Raw genomic sequence first — 14,590 nt, forward strand, 5'->3', positions numbered from 1 at the left:
CTTCCTCCCTTGATGAATAGCCAGCGCAATTCTCAGAACACAGTTTTGAGCTTTCGGGCGTAAGGGCTTTCCTACTTCCCTATATCAAACGTCAAATCCACCCCCACCGGCCTTCAGTGCTTCTCTGAAGTTACCTCTTCCCCCAGGAAACGTTAGTTTACCCACCAAGAATCGATCTCGAGCTCCTCTAATTATTTGTATAAAGTTTAAAAAAAAAAAGATAATGCTTGTTATTTTCTAAGGATGTGTGCGTGGTGCAGTGATTTTGGGGGTTTTTTTGAGGGGGAGGAGTCATGCAACTTAACATGGGAGCAAATTCAGTGGATTCCGCCCTCACGAGCCCACCCGGAACTCTTCCCAACGGAGACTACATTTCCCAGCGTGCCCCGTGGGCCAGGGAGGTGCGTGAAACGGTGTCTTCTAGGACCCGTATTGAGGTAAGATGGCGGGCTCGTGGTAAGCGGCTGTCAGGTAACTGCTGCCCTCTCTTCCTCTGGTCAAGGAGTTTCTAGAAGCTAGGCAGGTCCAGAAGCCTTATGGGGAAATGTCGATGTCTCCTACCTGTCGTTTGCGGCTGGGTAAAGCCCCTGGTATCACCATTCTCGATCCGTCCTGCAGAAGGGCTGGCGTATCGCCGTGCCCTTCCTGTGGGGCTTCCCTCGTGCCTAGGCGGATCGCTCGGGGACCCCTCCAGGCCAGGTCTTTTGGTTCTTTCCCTGGGTGCTAGTCCCAATGCTCCTGGTAGCATGTTCCTCAAACCGCGGATCCTTCGAGGCTCTCCGCAGCTTTTGCTTCAGGATTGAATTCTGGGCCAAGGAATTTACTGTCTGAATTTCTCTCCCTGGAGCGAGTAATCTGACTTTCCAGCCGCCCCGATTGAGGGGACTTAATTTCCCCCCAGATATTTTGTTCCTTGATTCGTGGTCGGAAGACATGGGTTTGCGTTTCACCCATGCCACCTGTAAAGCAGCGGTATAGTGGGCAGGTAAATTGTTTGACCTTTCTGAGCCTCAGGTTCTCAATATATAAAATGCCTACTTAATGGACTTGTGAAAGAGCATATAATGTATAGGGAAACGGGGTTATAAACTGTAAAAAGCACACTGTATGAACTCAGGGAAAGCAGTGCAAATGTACTGACAGTGCATTTGAACCGCCCTGCATAATTTAGCAAATAAGACTGTGAGGCCTTTGTCCCGATTCCGTTTTATCACAATTCGGGGGAGGGAGAATAGTCATCGAGGCCAATTAAAAACAAGGACTGTAGTAACGGTTATAAGTCATTTACTGACAAAAGCCATGGAGGTTGTGGTTGTTTTCCCCATTTACCGTGGAAGAAACAAAGGGTCGTTTAGTTAATAGACTTGTCCAAAGTTTCCCAGTTTATAAGTGACTGACTCTAAAGTTCATGGAAGCAAATCATTTAAATTTTGTACTTTAGTTTTTTCATGACTGAAATAAAGATACCTGTCATGATCAGTGAGTAAATGAAATGGTGAAAGCACTTTTCTAAAGTGAAAGCATCTTGGAAAGTTAAAAACCTTGTACATATATAAGAGGGTGAAATTTTACTTGGGACTTTGGAGTATTTATATGTGTTTCTCTAAATCAGTATTTAATAGGTAAAGGATAGGCCTTGTTTAATATTTAATTTAATTAGAAACAATCCTACTTGATGTAATAAGATCTTGTGTATGGCACCTGAGAGGCTGTACACAGACACAGCATTAGAAGAAGGATGCATTGTGTAGCATGTATGAGTGACTGTTTCTATGGGGAATTACCCATTTGCTGAGTGCTCACTAAATGGAAAGAACTACACTAGGTGCTGAGAAGTTTGCATTTAAGAAAAATAATAATGGACCTAGTTCCAGGGCTTAGGTCTTATATTTTGGTGGTGTTCTTTGTCATATATCACATGGAAATGGAAAGTTGTTTAGAAGTTTTTCCTGTGACTGTAGTTCTAGCTAGGGATTCCTCTTGTTCGTGTAGCATCCAGGATATTGTGTCACTTTAATTTTTCATAGGTAGCCCTAATTTTTCTTTATCTTTTTATGCAGGGATGAAAATAGGTATACCTGGAAGAAGATTTTAACATCAGTTTCTCTTCAAATCATCTTCTTTCACACCACCTGATAAGCATCTTGATTCACCATGGCGTTAGCAGCAGTAAAGTGGGCGATATCGAACAGAACTATTTGGAAACATTTATTTCCTATTCAAAGTGAGATTTTTTTTCATGTTTTAAAAGAGGTTTAAAATTTTTCAAATATTGTAGAAATCCATGTTCACTGTAGAAAATTTAAATTATTTGGTTAATAGGCAAACAAAGAAGTGTTTAATTATTGTATATGCCTCTTAATAGTGTTTGCAATATGGAAAAGGGGAGAAAGTCTAAATGGCTATCAAAAGGGGGTGAATAAATTTTGGCACATCTTTATGAATATCAAACAGCTGTTACCAACATGAAAAGATCTCTAAATAGAAGAGGGGGAAAGTATGTCACAGAGCAGTATTTATTGTATGATCCCATTTGTACATTTAAAAGATCTACCATATACATGTGTATGTATACGTATAAATACAGAGTAAAAGATGTGGACCAAAAAGGTTATCTATAGACCACTAGTGGATTTAGCTGAGGGCAAGTGAGGGATTGACAAAGAGGAACTTTCTCTGGTTTGAATCACTTATATTCACTATGTTTTCACATATCACTTTTCAGTAGTTCTTAAAATTAGCAAGTAAAGGGCAAATTTACAATTCCATCTTATAAAAATCATTGCTAATATTTAGGATTTCGGTGTTTTCTGTGTACTTAGCTATTTAAAAAGGTGTATGTTTGTATTTAATATAAAAATATATTTTTATGTATCATAGTGTGTAAAATATTTATAATTTATAGGGGCACTGGCTCAGTTGGCAGAGCATGCAGCTCTCAGTCTCAGGGTCATGAGTTCAAGCCCCATGTTGGGCATGGCTCCTAGTTTTAAAAAAAAAGAAACTTATAATTTATATAATATATAATTTGTACCTTTCTTTTGTAAGAAATGTGCATGGTCTAATATTTTCTTCAAATCCTATTGATACATGTTTGATAGTCAAAATATTGACTCATATAAATAAATAGACTATTAAAATCTTATTTCCCAACCAGTCTTGCTTTCCCTCTCCCTTTCCTCTGAACTCTCTTCTTCCATTTCTAAAGCAGATACGTTTAGAGTGTAATAATTGGTTTGCTTTTTCTTCTTTAGCTATGCTAGCCAACTTTTTTACACATCTCTGGCTGACCTTATTCTCTTCCTTCATGTTTCCTATTTATTGCCATTAATCAAGTACATGAAGGAGAAGATTGTTCAGAGACTTTATATATAAACTAAAATCAGGATCCCTGGGTGGCTCAGTTCATCAAGTGCCCAACTTTTTTTTTTTTTTTTAAGATTTTGTTTATTTGAAAATGAGAGACAGAGCATGGGTGGTGAGGGAGGGGCAGAGGGAGAGGGAGAAGCAGACTCCCCACTGAGTAGGGATCCCAATGGGGGGCTCGATGTGGGGCTCAATGCAGGTCTAATCCCAGGACCCTGGGATCATGACCTGAGCTGAAGGCAGACACTTAACCGACTGAGCCACCCAGGTGCCCTGCGTCCAACTCTTGATTTCAGCTCCGGTCATAATGTCAGGGTTGTGAGAGCAAGCCCCACATTGGGCTCTGTGCTGAGTATAGAGCCTACCTAAGATTCTCTCTCTCCCTCCCCTCTCCCTTCTCGCTTGCTCTCTCTCTCCCTCCCTTTAAAAAAAAAATCAATTAAAACAAAACAAAACAATTCTTGATTACTTAGGAGCATTTTTGTTGTTGAGAATTGGCAGAGAGACTTCTGCTGCTTGTCCTCCTCTTTGCCCTGACTAGAACCCAGCTTCAAGGCTAGTGGTAAATCAGACCTAATCCATTTTTTCCCAGTCCATTTCCTGAAACAGCAATTTAGCCCTCACTGAGGTTAATCTGAAAACCGGTTAATCTGCCCCTGGATAAGTGAAAATTATCTATGTATACTTACTAGATTATAAATTTGTAGTGTCTAATTTATTTTGGTTTCCTTAGTACCTCTCATACATGGTAGGTGATAAATAAATGTTTGTGAACCGATTTGACAACTAGAGTTGTCAAAATATCTAGTTAACTAAGAATTAATTTAGGTTATCCCAGAAAATATTCCGTTATTACTCAGTCATCCTAATATTCAGTGACTGCCTAACTTCTTGCATCCTGAAGCCCCTTATTCTCCACAAGTCCTGTCATTACTATTATTGAAGGTAAAGTATTATTACTGTTACTGATATCTTATATGAAAAGGAAGAACATTAAGATTAGAGGCAAAGCAAAACCATGGTTAAGGGAGAAAGTCCAGTGAGCAGAAATAAAAAGGCCTCCCATATGCCAAAAGGAACATTTAAAACCTTCCAAAAACTACAGTCAACAATGGGAATGTAGAATATTTTATCAGTTTTTAAGCATACTAAGTCATTTGATCTTTACAACTTTGAATTTTACAACTTTGAATAATTCTACATGGTAGGTTTTTATGAAGATGAGAACTTGAGTTCTCTAACCCCTCAGAAACTTACCCAAGGTCGTATATCTGATAGATGGGAGCTGTGATTGAGACTTGGGTCTTCCCATCTTATTTAGTCTAATACACTTTTTGCTGTATCTTCTTTCCTGTAGTAACTTAAAATATTGAGCATTTGAAGGCTAAGTGGGACTGTCAGTTTTTATAGATCTTATCAGAATGCAGTTAAACATATGTATATGTAACAAGAATAGCCTGTAAGTTATGGAGAGCTGACTCATTGAAATTCTTTTTGGTAAATTGAGTTGATTGATGTTAACTTTGGCATTATTTATTTTTTTTTAAAGGTTTACTTATTAGAGCAAGAGAGCATGCACTCGTGTGTGGGATGGGGGGCGGTGCAGAGGGAGAGGGAGAGAGAGAATCCCAAGCAGACTCCCCACTGAGCACAGAGCCTGATGCGGGGCTTAATCTCAGAACCCCAAGATTATGACCTGAGCCAAGAGCAAGAGTCGGACGCTTAACCGTCTGAGTCACCCAGGAGTCCCAATTCTAATTATGTATTTAAAACCTGTGATATTTACCATTTTTAGAGTTTTTCTCTTGATAAAATGTCAGATGACTATGTATTAATTGTGTAGAAGTTATCATTTTAGAGGCAGTTCAGCAGTTACTTCTCTGTTAGTAGCCACTGTAGGGGACAGAGACACGATCAAGGTGTGGTTTCTGGCCTTAAGGAACTTACTTACACTTGAAGGTGAAACAGACATCTATGGAAATAAGAAATACCTGAATATGGCGTAGAATGTCATATATGTCATGAGGGTACAAACAAATGTCTGTGTAAGTACGGGGTAGAAATTTAAGTTTCTTGTTGAACTGAAATACTGATGTCTTGAGTTTTCCCTCCTGCCTGTTTTAAGAACACTTAGTTCTGTCTGTCCTGCCTCTGCCACCCAGCCCTGTTTCTTTCAATGAATGTGCATATCACCTAGTTGGTTTATATTCAGAGACTACAAACTTCTTTTAGTATTAATTTGTACATAATTAAGATTCCCAACATTGTAAAGAAAGTAAGTGTAAACGATGTTTACGTCATTCTCTGACTTGTCATGCTAAATGCTCCTCTATACTAGCACAGATAATCAAAAATCAAATCTTTTGAGAGTTGAGGTTAAATTTCTAATTCTTTGTATTTTATTATCTTACATAAATAGAATTTTGGGATTGACATTTTGCTGAGCAATCTTTTATGATAAAAGTGAGTTTTGTTAAGGCACTTTTTATGCTTTGGAGTAAGAATTTATGTTTAGACCTGTATATGCAGTCCTTGGGGAAAGGAGGAGTATACAAAGATGTGAAAATATATCTTATTTACACATCTTTGATATGTGTAAATAACTGATGCAGAAAAAACAAAAAGACCACAAAGAAGGTATAGCAATGTCATGTGAAGCATAGGTTTTGGGACATGTACAGTAGACCTCTCCTTTCTCTGTGATGGGAATTGTGGGGCAGGGAGGGGAAAAAGGGTTTCATGGAAGAGTAGCATTTGGCTTTGAAGGATGAATGGTATTTGAACAAAATGGGGATTGCATTCCATACTAAGGAGTAAGAGGCTCAGTTGAGAGAAGTTGATCCTTGGCGTTAGCCGGCATATACAGTAGTTCTCCCTTATCCACAGAGGATACATTCCAAGACGCCCAGGGAGCCTGACACTGTGGATAGTACTGAACCCTATATATACTATGTTTTTTCCTATATATACATACCTGCGATAAACTTAAATTTACCAATTAGGCACAGTAGAGATTAACAACCATAATTAATAACAAAATAGGACAATTCTAATAATGTACTGCAATAAAAATTTTGTGAATGTGGTCTTTCTCAAAATACCTTGTTGTCCGGTATTCACCCTTCTTGTGATAAGGTGAGATAAATGTCTATGTGATGAAATGAAGCAAGGTGAATGACATAGGAGTGTGATGTAGCATGAGGCTACTACCAACCTGACACTGTGTCAGGACGAGGATCATCTGCTTCGGGACCGTGATTGACCTTGGGTACCTGAAACTGCAGAAGGCAAAAACATGGATCAGGGAGGACTACTGTATTCAGAATCATTTTTTAACTATACTGAGCTACATTTACATTTTTTTCTTTGTATTTAAAGGAACACTGTTTCTCTGAACATAGGAGAAACTAAAAAAAGTAATTATGGCTCTTGAATTTGCAGGTATTCTAAAAACGGAAAATATGCTTTGAAATATGAGCGTTTTGATTAAGAAAAGTTAAATTTGAACAGTTTCTTTGTATTTCATCACTTAACACACTCCCTTTGTGAACTGTGCACTTGGTCTCATAATAGTTTTTATTTATTTATTTATTTATTTATTTTACAAGTTTTTAAAATACCTAAATACTTCCTGTATTCCTCTGAGCCTTAGCACTTGTAACTCCCTACAAGGAACATGGTACTCACCCCTACCAACTCCTGCTTATCCCTCCATCTTTCAGAGCACCTGAGACATCATCTTCACTGGAAAGGCGTTCTTAAACCTGCACAGTCCTATTTTGTAACCTGTTCGTGTGCCCTCTCCCAATTCCTACCCATTCTAACAGGGCTTGTCATTTATATTGGAATTGCTTGTTTACTTGTCTCTCACCAGACTTGTACCCTTTGTGAGAGCAGGGACTAGATCTTGTTGAATCCCTGGTCTCTGGTACAGCCCTGTTTCATAGTAAACACTGTAAATATTGGTTGAATGAGTGAAACTAGCTTTATGTTTATGTGAGAACATATGCTCAAATTAACTAAATCCATTTTACTGCTTGGGGTTTTTGCAGACGGAGCTTTCTATTGTGTTTGTCATAAATCTACATATTCTTCTCTACCAGATGACTATAATTGGTATGTATTTAAATTCAATTGAAAAAATAACAGTCTGTTAGTTGTATCTGAAATGATTGAATTTTATTTCTCGTTTTGTTTTCTGCTTTTATGATTCTTTAATTTTGTATTTAAAAATTATTTCAGTGGCCTTATTTACACAGTATCTGGGCTCATAAATGTTTTAAATAAAAATTATTATCATTGTGTTTCAGTGAATCCTTAATTTGTTGTAAGACAGACATGAAATGCCATCTTTTATCCGAAAGCATTCTTTAGCTTTTTGGAAAAGTCAATTAGTTTTCATAGTTTTTTCTCTTGGGGTTCGTACTATTAGCTTAAGCAGTTATTTATCTTATCTTTTGTTTGACGTTGAATAACCCTAAATTACAAGTAATTTAATTCAGTCACAATTTATTTGGTACTTACTCAATTCTAGTCACTATGCTAAGAACTAGGAATAGCATATGAATAAAATGTTGTCGTTCTTCTCTGTAGTAGAGTGTGGTGTACAGAAACTGAACATATTTTCTTAAGCTGTTTTTTTATTGCAAATTTTAGTGAAAATATGTTTTGTTTCTTCTTGACACTAGTTTTAATTTGAGTTTTAAGTGTATATTTATTAAGTACTAAGATAGTGATGAAATTAGACTAGGTAATAGGTAACTTTTTGAACCTGAAAAGATTGAGTCTTATAATATTTTGTATTATGTAAAACTCCATTCTTCATCAAAAATCACTTGATAGATTAAATGTTCATTATAGTTGTGTTATGCTATTTGCTCTTAAAATCGTGGTGAAACAACCTAATACCTTATCCTGTGTTAGCTAAAATACACTGTAGTGTTTAATTGCTAATCTAGTTCAAATCTGGTTAGTATTGAAACCCTAGAGACTTAAATTTATAGACATCTAGAGAACACGTAAGGTTAATGAAAGCTGAAAGTTGTGCTCCTTAGAATATATGGATTTAAGTATAATAGTAGTTGCTAGGATCTTTGAAAAATAGTTTTGGTCATTTGGTACTTGAATGAGATCCAGCCGGAGTATTCCTGGAAAAAATAGAGGAGTATTGCCCAAAATGTGGTTTTCTGAGGGATATTAATGGAGGGAAGGGATAGTATTCAGTAATTACCAAATTTATTTGACTGCAGAACTCTTTTTATGGGAGGCTTCTTAAGCTGTACTGTTCCACCAAAGGCACTTGGAGAAAGCGCTTGATCTAGAAAAAGGGCTCAGCTGCAGTCTTTTTTATGATTGGAAATTCAGGTGATCCTTTGCCTGGAAGATTATGTACTTTGCTGATCTTTAATTTTAATAATTCAACAAAGCAATCTACTTCTTACAGTTGTATGAAGGTAGTTTTTTTTTTTTAAGATTTTATTTATTAGAGTATGATCAGAGCGGGGGCACAGGGAAGGGGGGAGGCAGACTCCCAGCTGAGGCAGGGAGCCCAATGCGGGGCTCAATCCCAGGACCCTGAGATCATGACCTGAGCTGAAGGTAGCCGCTTAACCAACTTAGGCCACCTAGGCTCCCTGAGGATAGTTTTTAGAAAAGGAAGAAAAGTTCTAATAATAATAATGAGTAAACATGAAGATCCCTTTCAAATATTTGGATAGTTTAAAAACAAATACGTAAAATAGTGGGTTATGCATTAACGGTTTGTTGTGGTGGTTAAGCTGACATATTTTGTGGGATGATCTGAGTTGTCCCCTATGATATGAGTACCAGGTCTGCCAGTCCAGTGCCATAACATCTATTCTTCAGGGATTTATGATTAATTAATTTTATCTCTGAGAAAATCATTCTGCCTTGAATACAGTATAACTCTGTTTCTAAAACATTCTTTTTTAGCAAAGTAGAGCTTGCTTTGACATCTGATGGCAGGACGATAGTATGCTACCACCCTTCTGTGGACATTCCATATGAACATACAAAAGTATGTATGAGAAAATCTCTCGTTAATTTATAATTTGCTGTTAGAAATATTCACATTTCCTTCCAGTATCCAAAGAGAATGGAATTGTTTGATTTCCTTTGGTTTAGATCTTTTTTTTTTTTTTAAAGATTTTATTTATTTATTCGACAGAGATAGAGACAGCCAGCGAGAGAGGGAACACAAGCAGGGGGAGTGGGAGAGGAAGAAGCAGGCTCATAGCGGAGGAGCCTGATGTGGGACTCAATCCCAGAATGCCGGGATCAAGCCCTGAGCTGAAGGCAGACGCTTGACCGCTGTGCCACCCAGGCGCCCCATAGATCTTTTTTTGTTTTGTTTTTATTTTACTATTTCAATTTTTCCTATTTCTTTTTCATCTTTCTTTAAAGACTTTTTTGAGTACACAGAATAAACCATTTAAACACAATTATGACATCAGTTTTCTGGTCTAAAATCTGGTAGATGATTTTTGATTAGTACAGATTTACAAAACGCATTGTCCCACACTACCTTATATTGAAATCTAATTAATCATGAAAAACTTGTATTTTGGTATGCTGTTTTATACCTTTTATATTATATTGGTTCTGATAATCCTTTTAGTGTTTGGTGAATTTCTTTTTTTTTTTTTTCCCCAGTTTTTTCTAATGGGCCAACCGGAGCATATATTTTAAGGACTAGTTGGATTTTTTCCATATTCCTTCAAAAGTCAAGCACTAGATAGAGGAAGTTTTGTTTTTGTTTTCAGTACAATTTATTTTAGCTTAACCCAAGTCTTTTTCTTATTTTATATTTGAAATGCTTCCTTCCATGTCTTTAAGCCTTAGTTTACTATATTTGGTAATGTTTGATTTGCTCTTTAAGGAGAAAATAATTAGATAATTCAAATCATCACATGATGCATCTAGTGGTACCTATTTTTAAAAATCATCGTTAGGGCCAGAGTAGTGGTTGATTTGACAAAATAGCTTAATTTTATTTTGCTAGTTTTTATTCCCTTTTTAACCTCGCCATTTTGTCTGCCTGCTTTGTATTCTAGCCACATATCATAGGCAATAATCCGGTACCTCTTTAATTTCATTTCTTGGGGCAGTGTGTAGAAAATAGGCATAAATCACTGACTTTTGGCTTGTAAACGCTCCAGCTTATGCTATATTGTGCCCCCCTCCATTGTTATTTTGCATTATATTTCTGGTTACATGCTTTATTTCTATTTTAGTGGTTATACCAAGGCCACAATCGCAAAGTCATTTCTCAGCATTCAGACTTTCATCCGCGTATGGCTTTTTACATCCCTGAATCTGACACTTTTCCTATCCTTCCTGACTCTCAAAACTTTCTACTGTACTTTTAGAACTCATTATCATCATTAAAATCTCTCATGATGTTAACATCCAGAATTTTTCCTTCACCTCTGGCTCTAACAGAAACCTGGTTGGACCTTGGAGCCATTACTTCCCCAGCAGGTTTTTAAGTAGTTGATGTTTTCTTTCCTGTTCCATTTTACTGCTAGACCTAGAGGGGAAGTAGGGGTCTCTGTAGCTCATTTTTGTCATATTCAGACCATTTTTCCTCCTTCCTAACAATTTTCTAGCTTTGTGGTTTGTATCATTAAACTATACCATCTGCTGTCTTTTTTTTTATTGCTGTTATCTACCATCCTTCAGTTCACTTCTCCTCCCCCCATTCCTCCACTCTTTTGTAGTTTGTAGGTGTACCATCACACCCTCTGTTACTGTTTCTGTCCTAATTCTTTGTTATTTCAGTGTATGGAGATGATTTAATGCCCTGGCCTCTCACTTCATCTTTTTCCCTACCTCAGCCCCCATTCCCACTGCTATACTCTAGAGATGTTCTAATCACAAATAACCTGCTTCTCCTTCCTGCCAGTCTAGATTTCAAGAATTCCACTAGCTTCCTACCAATTCCCCCAGTCTCCCAGCTTCAAGAATTCTTCTTCTCCTCATTGAGACCTACATTCATTGATCAAAGCACTTTTTCATAGCCGTCATGCATCTCACACATTCTTACTTCTCTGCATAGATTCCATGGTCCATCATTATAATCACTCTCTTGCATACATGTCCAACTCTCTGATTCCTTTTTTTCTGTTGCACTCTCATTGTAGCTGTTGTCTTCTTTCCCACATCATCAGTGTTCCTTCCCCGCCGCCTCTCTCCCTCTCTCTCTCTCTCTCTCTCTTTCTCTCTCGTCTAGATCACTCCTATCACTTTACATGTAATCTCTCCACTGCTAGCCACACTGGCCTCCCTGCTGTTCTTCAGGTACATTAGGCAGGCTCCTACCTCTGGGCCTTTTGTAGTTCCTTCTTCCTCTGCCTGGAATGCTTTCCCCCTAGAAACCTCATAGTTTATCCCCTTTCCATATTTCTTAGCTAGTGAATGACTCCTGCATTTAATGTAGTACCCTTACCGCTGGACTCCTTCCTATTGTCTTTTCTCAATAGCTTGTGTCATTTCTGGTACAAAAGATATTTTCTTGTATTTCTGTCTCCCACCACTAAAATGTAAGCTCCATGAGGACCGAGCTCTGCCTGTTTTGTTCTCTGCTATATCCTTAGCATCTGTAAGAACACCTGTGCTTGATAAGTGTACACTAAATATTTGTTAGTTAAATGAATAAATATTTTCCTCTCTCTTCATCCTTATGGGTTTTCTGTTTTAGGGCAAAGAGACATTCCCATGGGGAAGCATGGAATTTTTTTGTTTCTCAAGTAATAAATTGTAGATTGGGCTGCACAGTGAGAAACATTCTTGAAAACACGTTACTGTTAGAATTTAGAATACAGTATATTCTTTTTGAATCTATATTTACAAATCTCATGCAGATAGTACATGGTAAATACCCTCCAACATGACTTGAATTTTAGTTTTGATTTTTTTCTTTCCTCAGGGAAGTGGGGGTGCTGCAACTCCAGTGTGCCCTTTGATTCTCTAGGCCCTGAAAAGCATACTACATACAAAGATCCTGGTCATATGTAGAAATACCTACTGACATTAGCAGCCTCACCAAATCCCAAAAATGAGCTTCATCTGAATACTCTGCCTCAGGAGAAACATGACAATAAAGTAATCAAAAATGTTCCAGTTGCACAGGATCAATGACTAGTTTTGGCAAGCGCTAAATTTCTGTCATAAATGGTGATTAGTGCTAGATGCTATACACATATGAAGGGACTTAATTTCTATCTGAGGTCTTCTATAATTTAAAAGGAAGATTAAAAAGTCAACTAAGTCTTAAAAGGAGATTAAAATATATGCACTGGTTGGTATTAAGAATTCACTTTATGTGCAAAAACATTAATATTGTTTTATCCAAACAGTAGATCTTTATAAAAAAGTGAGAAATCTAATTTTAAAAATTGTTGTAATCCAAATAATTCAAATATTAAAAGAAGTGACAACACATGCTTTTTTATATCAATTATATGAGATCTGCTGAAATGAATAAATGCAGATTTCTAAATTTGAATAGGGTACCTAAATCACATTTGTATCCAGGAATATGTTTGAAAGTTTATGATGCAATTTTTTTTTTAATTTTATTATTTTATTATGTTAGTCACCATACAGTACATCCCCGGATTCCGATGCAAAGTTCGATGCTTCATTAGTTGCGTCTAACACCCAGTGCACCATGCAATACGTGCCCTCCTTACTACCCATCACCAGTCTATCCCATTCCCACCCCCTCCCCTCTGAAGTCTTCAGTTTGTTTCTCATAGTCCATAGTCTCTCATGTTTCATTCCCCCTTCTGATTACCCCCCTTTTCTTTATCCCTTTCTTCCCCTACCGATCATCCTAGTTCTTATGTTCCATAGATGAGAGAAATCATATGATAATTGTCTTTCTCTGCTTGACTTATTTCACTTAGCATTATCTCCTCCAGTGCCGTCCATGTTGCAGCAAATGTTGAGAATTCGTTCTTTCTGATAGCTGAGTAATATTCCATTGTATATATGGACCACAGCTTCTTAATCCAGTCATCTGTTGAAGGGCATCTCGGCTCCTTCCATGATTTGGCTATTGTGGACAATGCAGCTATGAACATTGGGGTGCATATGGCCCTTCTCTTTACTACGTCTGTATCTTTGGGGTAAACACCCAGTAGTGCAATGGCTGGGTCATAGGGTAGTTCAATTTTTAACTTTTTAAGGGACCTTCCACACTGTTTTCCAGAGTGGCTGTACCAACTTGCATTCCCACCAACAATGTAGGAGTGGCTGATTTAGTGGAAAATTTTGAAAATTCTTAAGAGAAACAAAATGCAGGATGACAGTTCTGAATATTTTTTAAAGTTGACAGTTTTATTTTAGTTTTTCCTTTTTACTGAAATAGTCACATATTCTTTCTTTGAAGTTTGATCAAGGAGATCAAATGCTACCTAAAAATCAATTCTGAATCAGCCAGAGGCTCTTGGTATAGACTTTGAAGAATCCATTAATTCCAGTGTCTTTTATCTATGTGCCTGGAAAAGAAGTGTTTTTAATTATACAAAGCAGAGAGAATTTGTGATATGTTAGAATTGAACCTGCTTGGGAATAGGAAGACAGACAATGGAACATTCATGAACACCTGAAATCAACTTAACTTTTGATAATACTAAAAACATTTGATCTTTAGCAACATGTATAGTGACCTAAAAGAAAACTATTATAGGCTCTAATCTATTTTTTTTTATTTTTTTAATTTATTTTTTATTATTATTATTTTTAAAGATTTTATTTATTTATTTGACAAAGATAGAGACAGCCAGCGAGAGAGGGAACACAAGCAGGGGGAGTGGGAGAGGAAGAAGCAGGCTTCTAGCGGAGGAGCCTGATGTGGGGCTTGATCCCAGAACGCCGGGATCACGCCCTGAGCCGAAGGCAGACGCGTAACCGCTGTGCCACCCAGGTGCCCCATATAGGCTCTAATCTTGTGTTTGCTAGACCTCTGAGGGTCTCATAGTAACTTGCAAAGACACTTACTAATATTTCACTTTACATACAAGTAATGATCTTTTAAAATTACTTTAAATGTCTAAGGAGAACTTTTTCTTTAAAATAAAATTATATCACTTCTCTTCTGTTTGAGGCCTTAAAGAAATTTTAGTAGCTACCTACCATTATTGAACTCTTACGAGTACAAGGGACAGCTAAGCATATCATATATTATTATTTCTCACCA

General features: G+C 37.3%; 1 protein-coding gene across 3 annotated transcripts in view; it reads left to right on the forward strand.

The window, feature by feature from the left end:
- Positions 1–415: 415 nt before the first annotated feature.
- MRPL42 (mitochondrial ribosomal protein L42) overlaps positions 416–14,590 on the forward strand; it is a 31,375-nt gene continuing 17,200 nt past the window's right edge. The window contains exons 1-5 of one of the 3 annotated variants that reach the window (XM_019802342.2): positions 452–471; positions 902–985; positions 2,061–2,224; positions 7,419–7,482; positions 9,319–9,403. In XM_019802342.2, coding sequence (XP_019657901.1) covers positions 2,155–2,224; positions 7,419–7,482; positions 9,319–9,403 — 219 coding nt within the window. In that variant the 5' untranslated portion in view covers positions 452–471; positions 902–985; positions 2,061–2,154. Of the gene's footprint in view, positions 472–901; positions 986–2,060; positions 2,225–7,418; positions 7,483–9,318; positions 9,404–14,590 lie in introns of all 3 variants that reach the window. The other 2 variants (XM_034644006.1, XM_002921780.4) reach the window with 2 other exon arrangements.

The sequence above is a fragment of the Ailuropoda melanoleuca genome, chromosome 15, assembly GCF_002007445.2.
Source record: "Ailuropoda melanoleuca isolate Jingjing chromosome 15, ASM200744v2, whole genome shotgun sequence".
Lineage (NCBI taxonomy): Eukaryota > Metazoa > Chordata > Mammalia > Carnivora > Ursidae > Ailuropoda > Ailuropoda melanoleuca.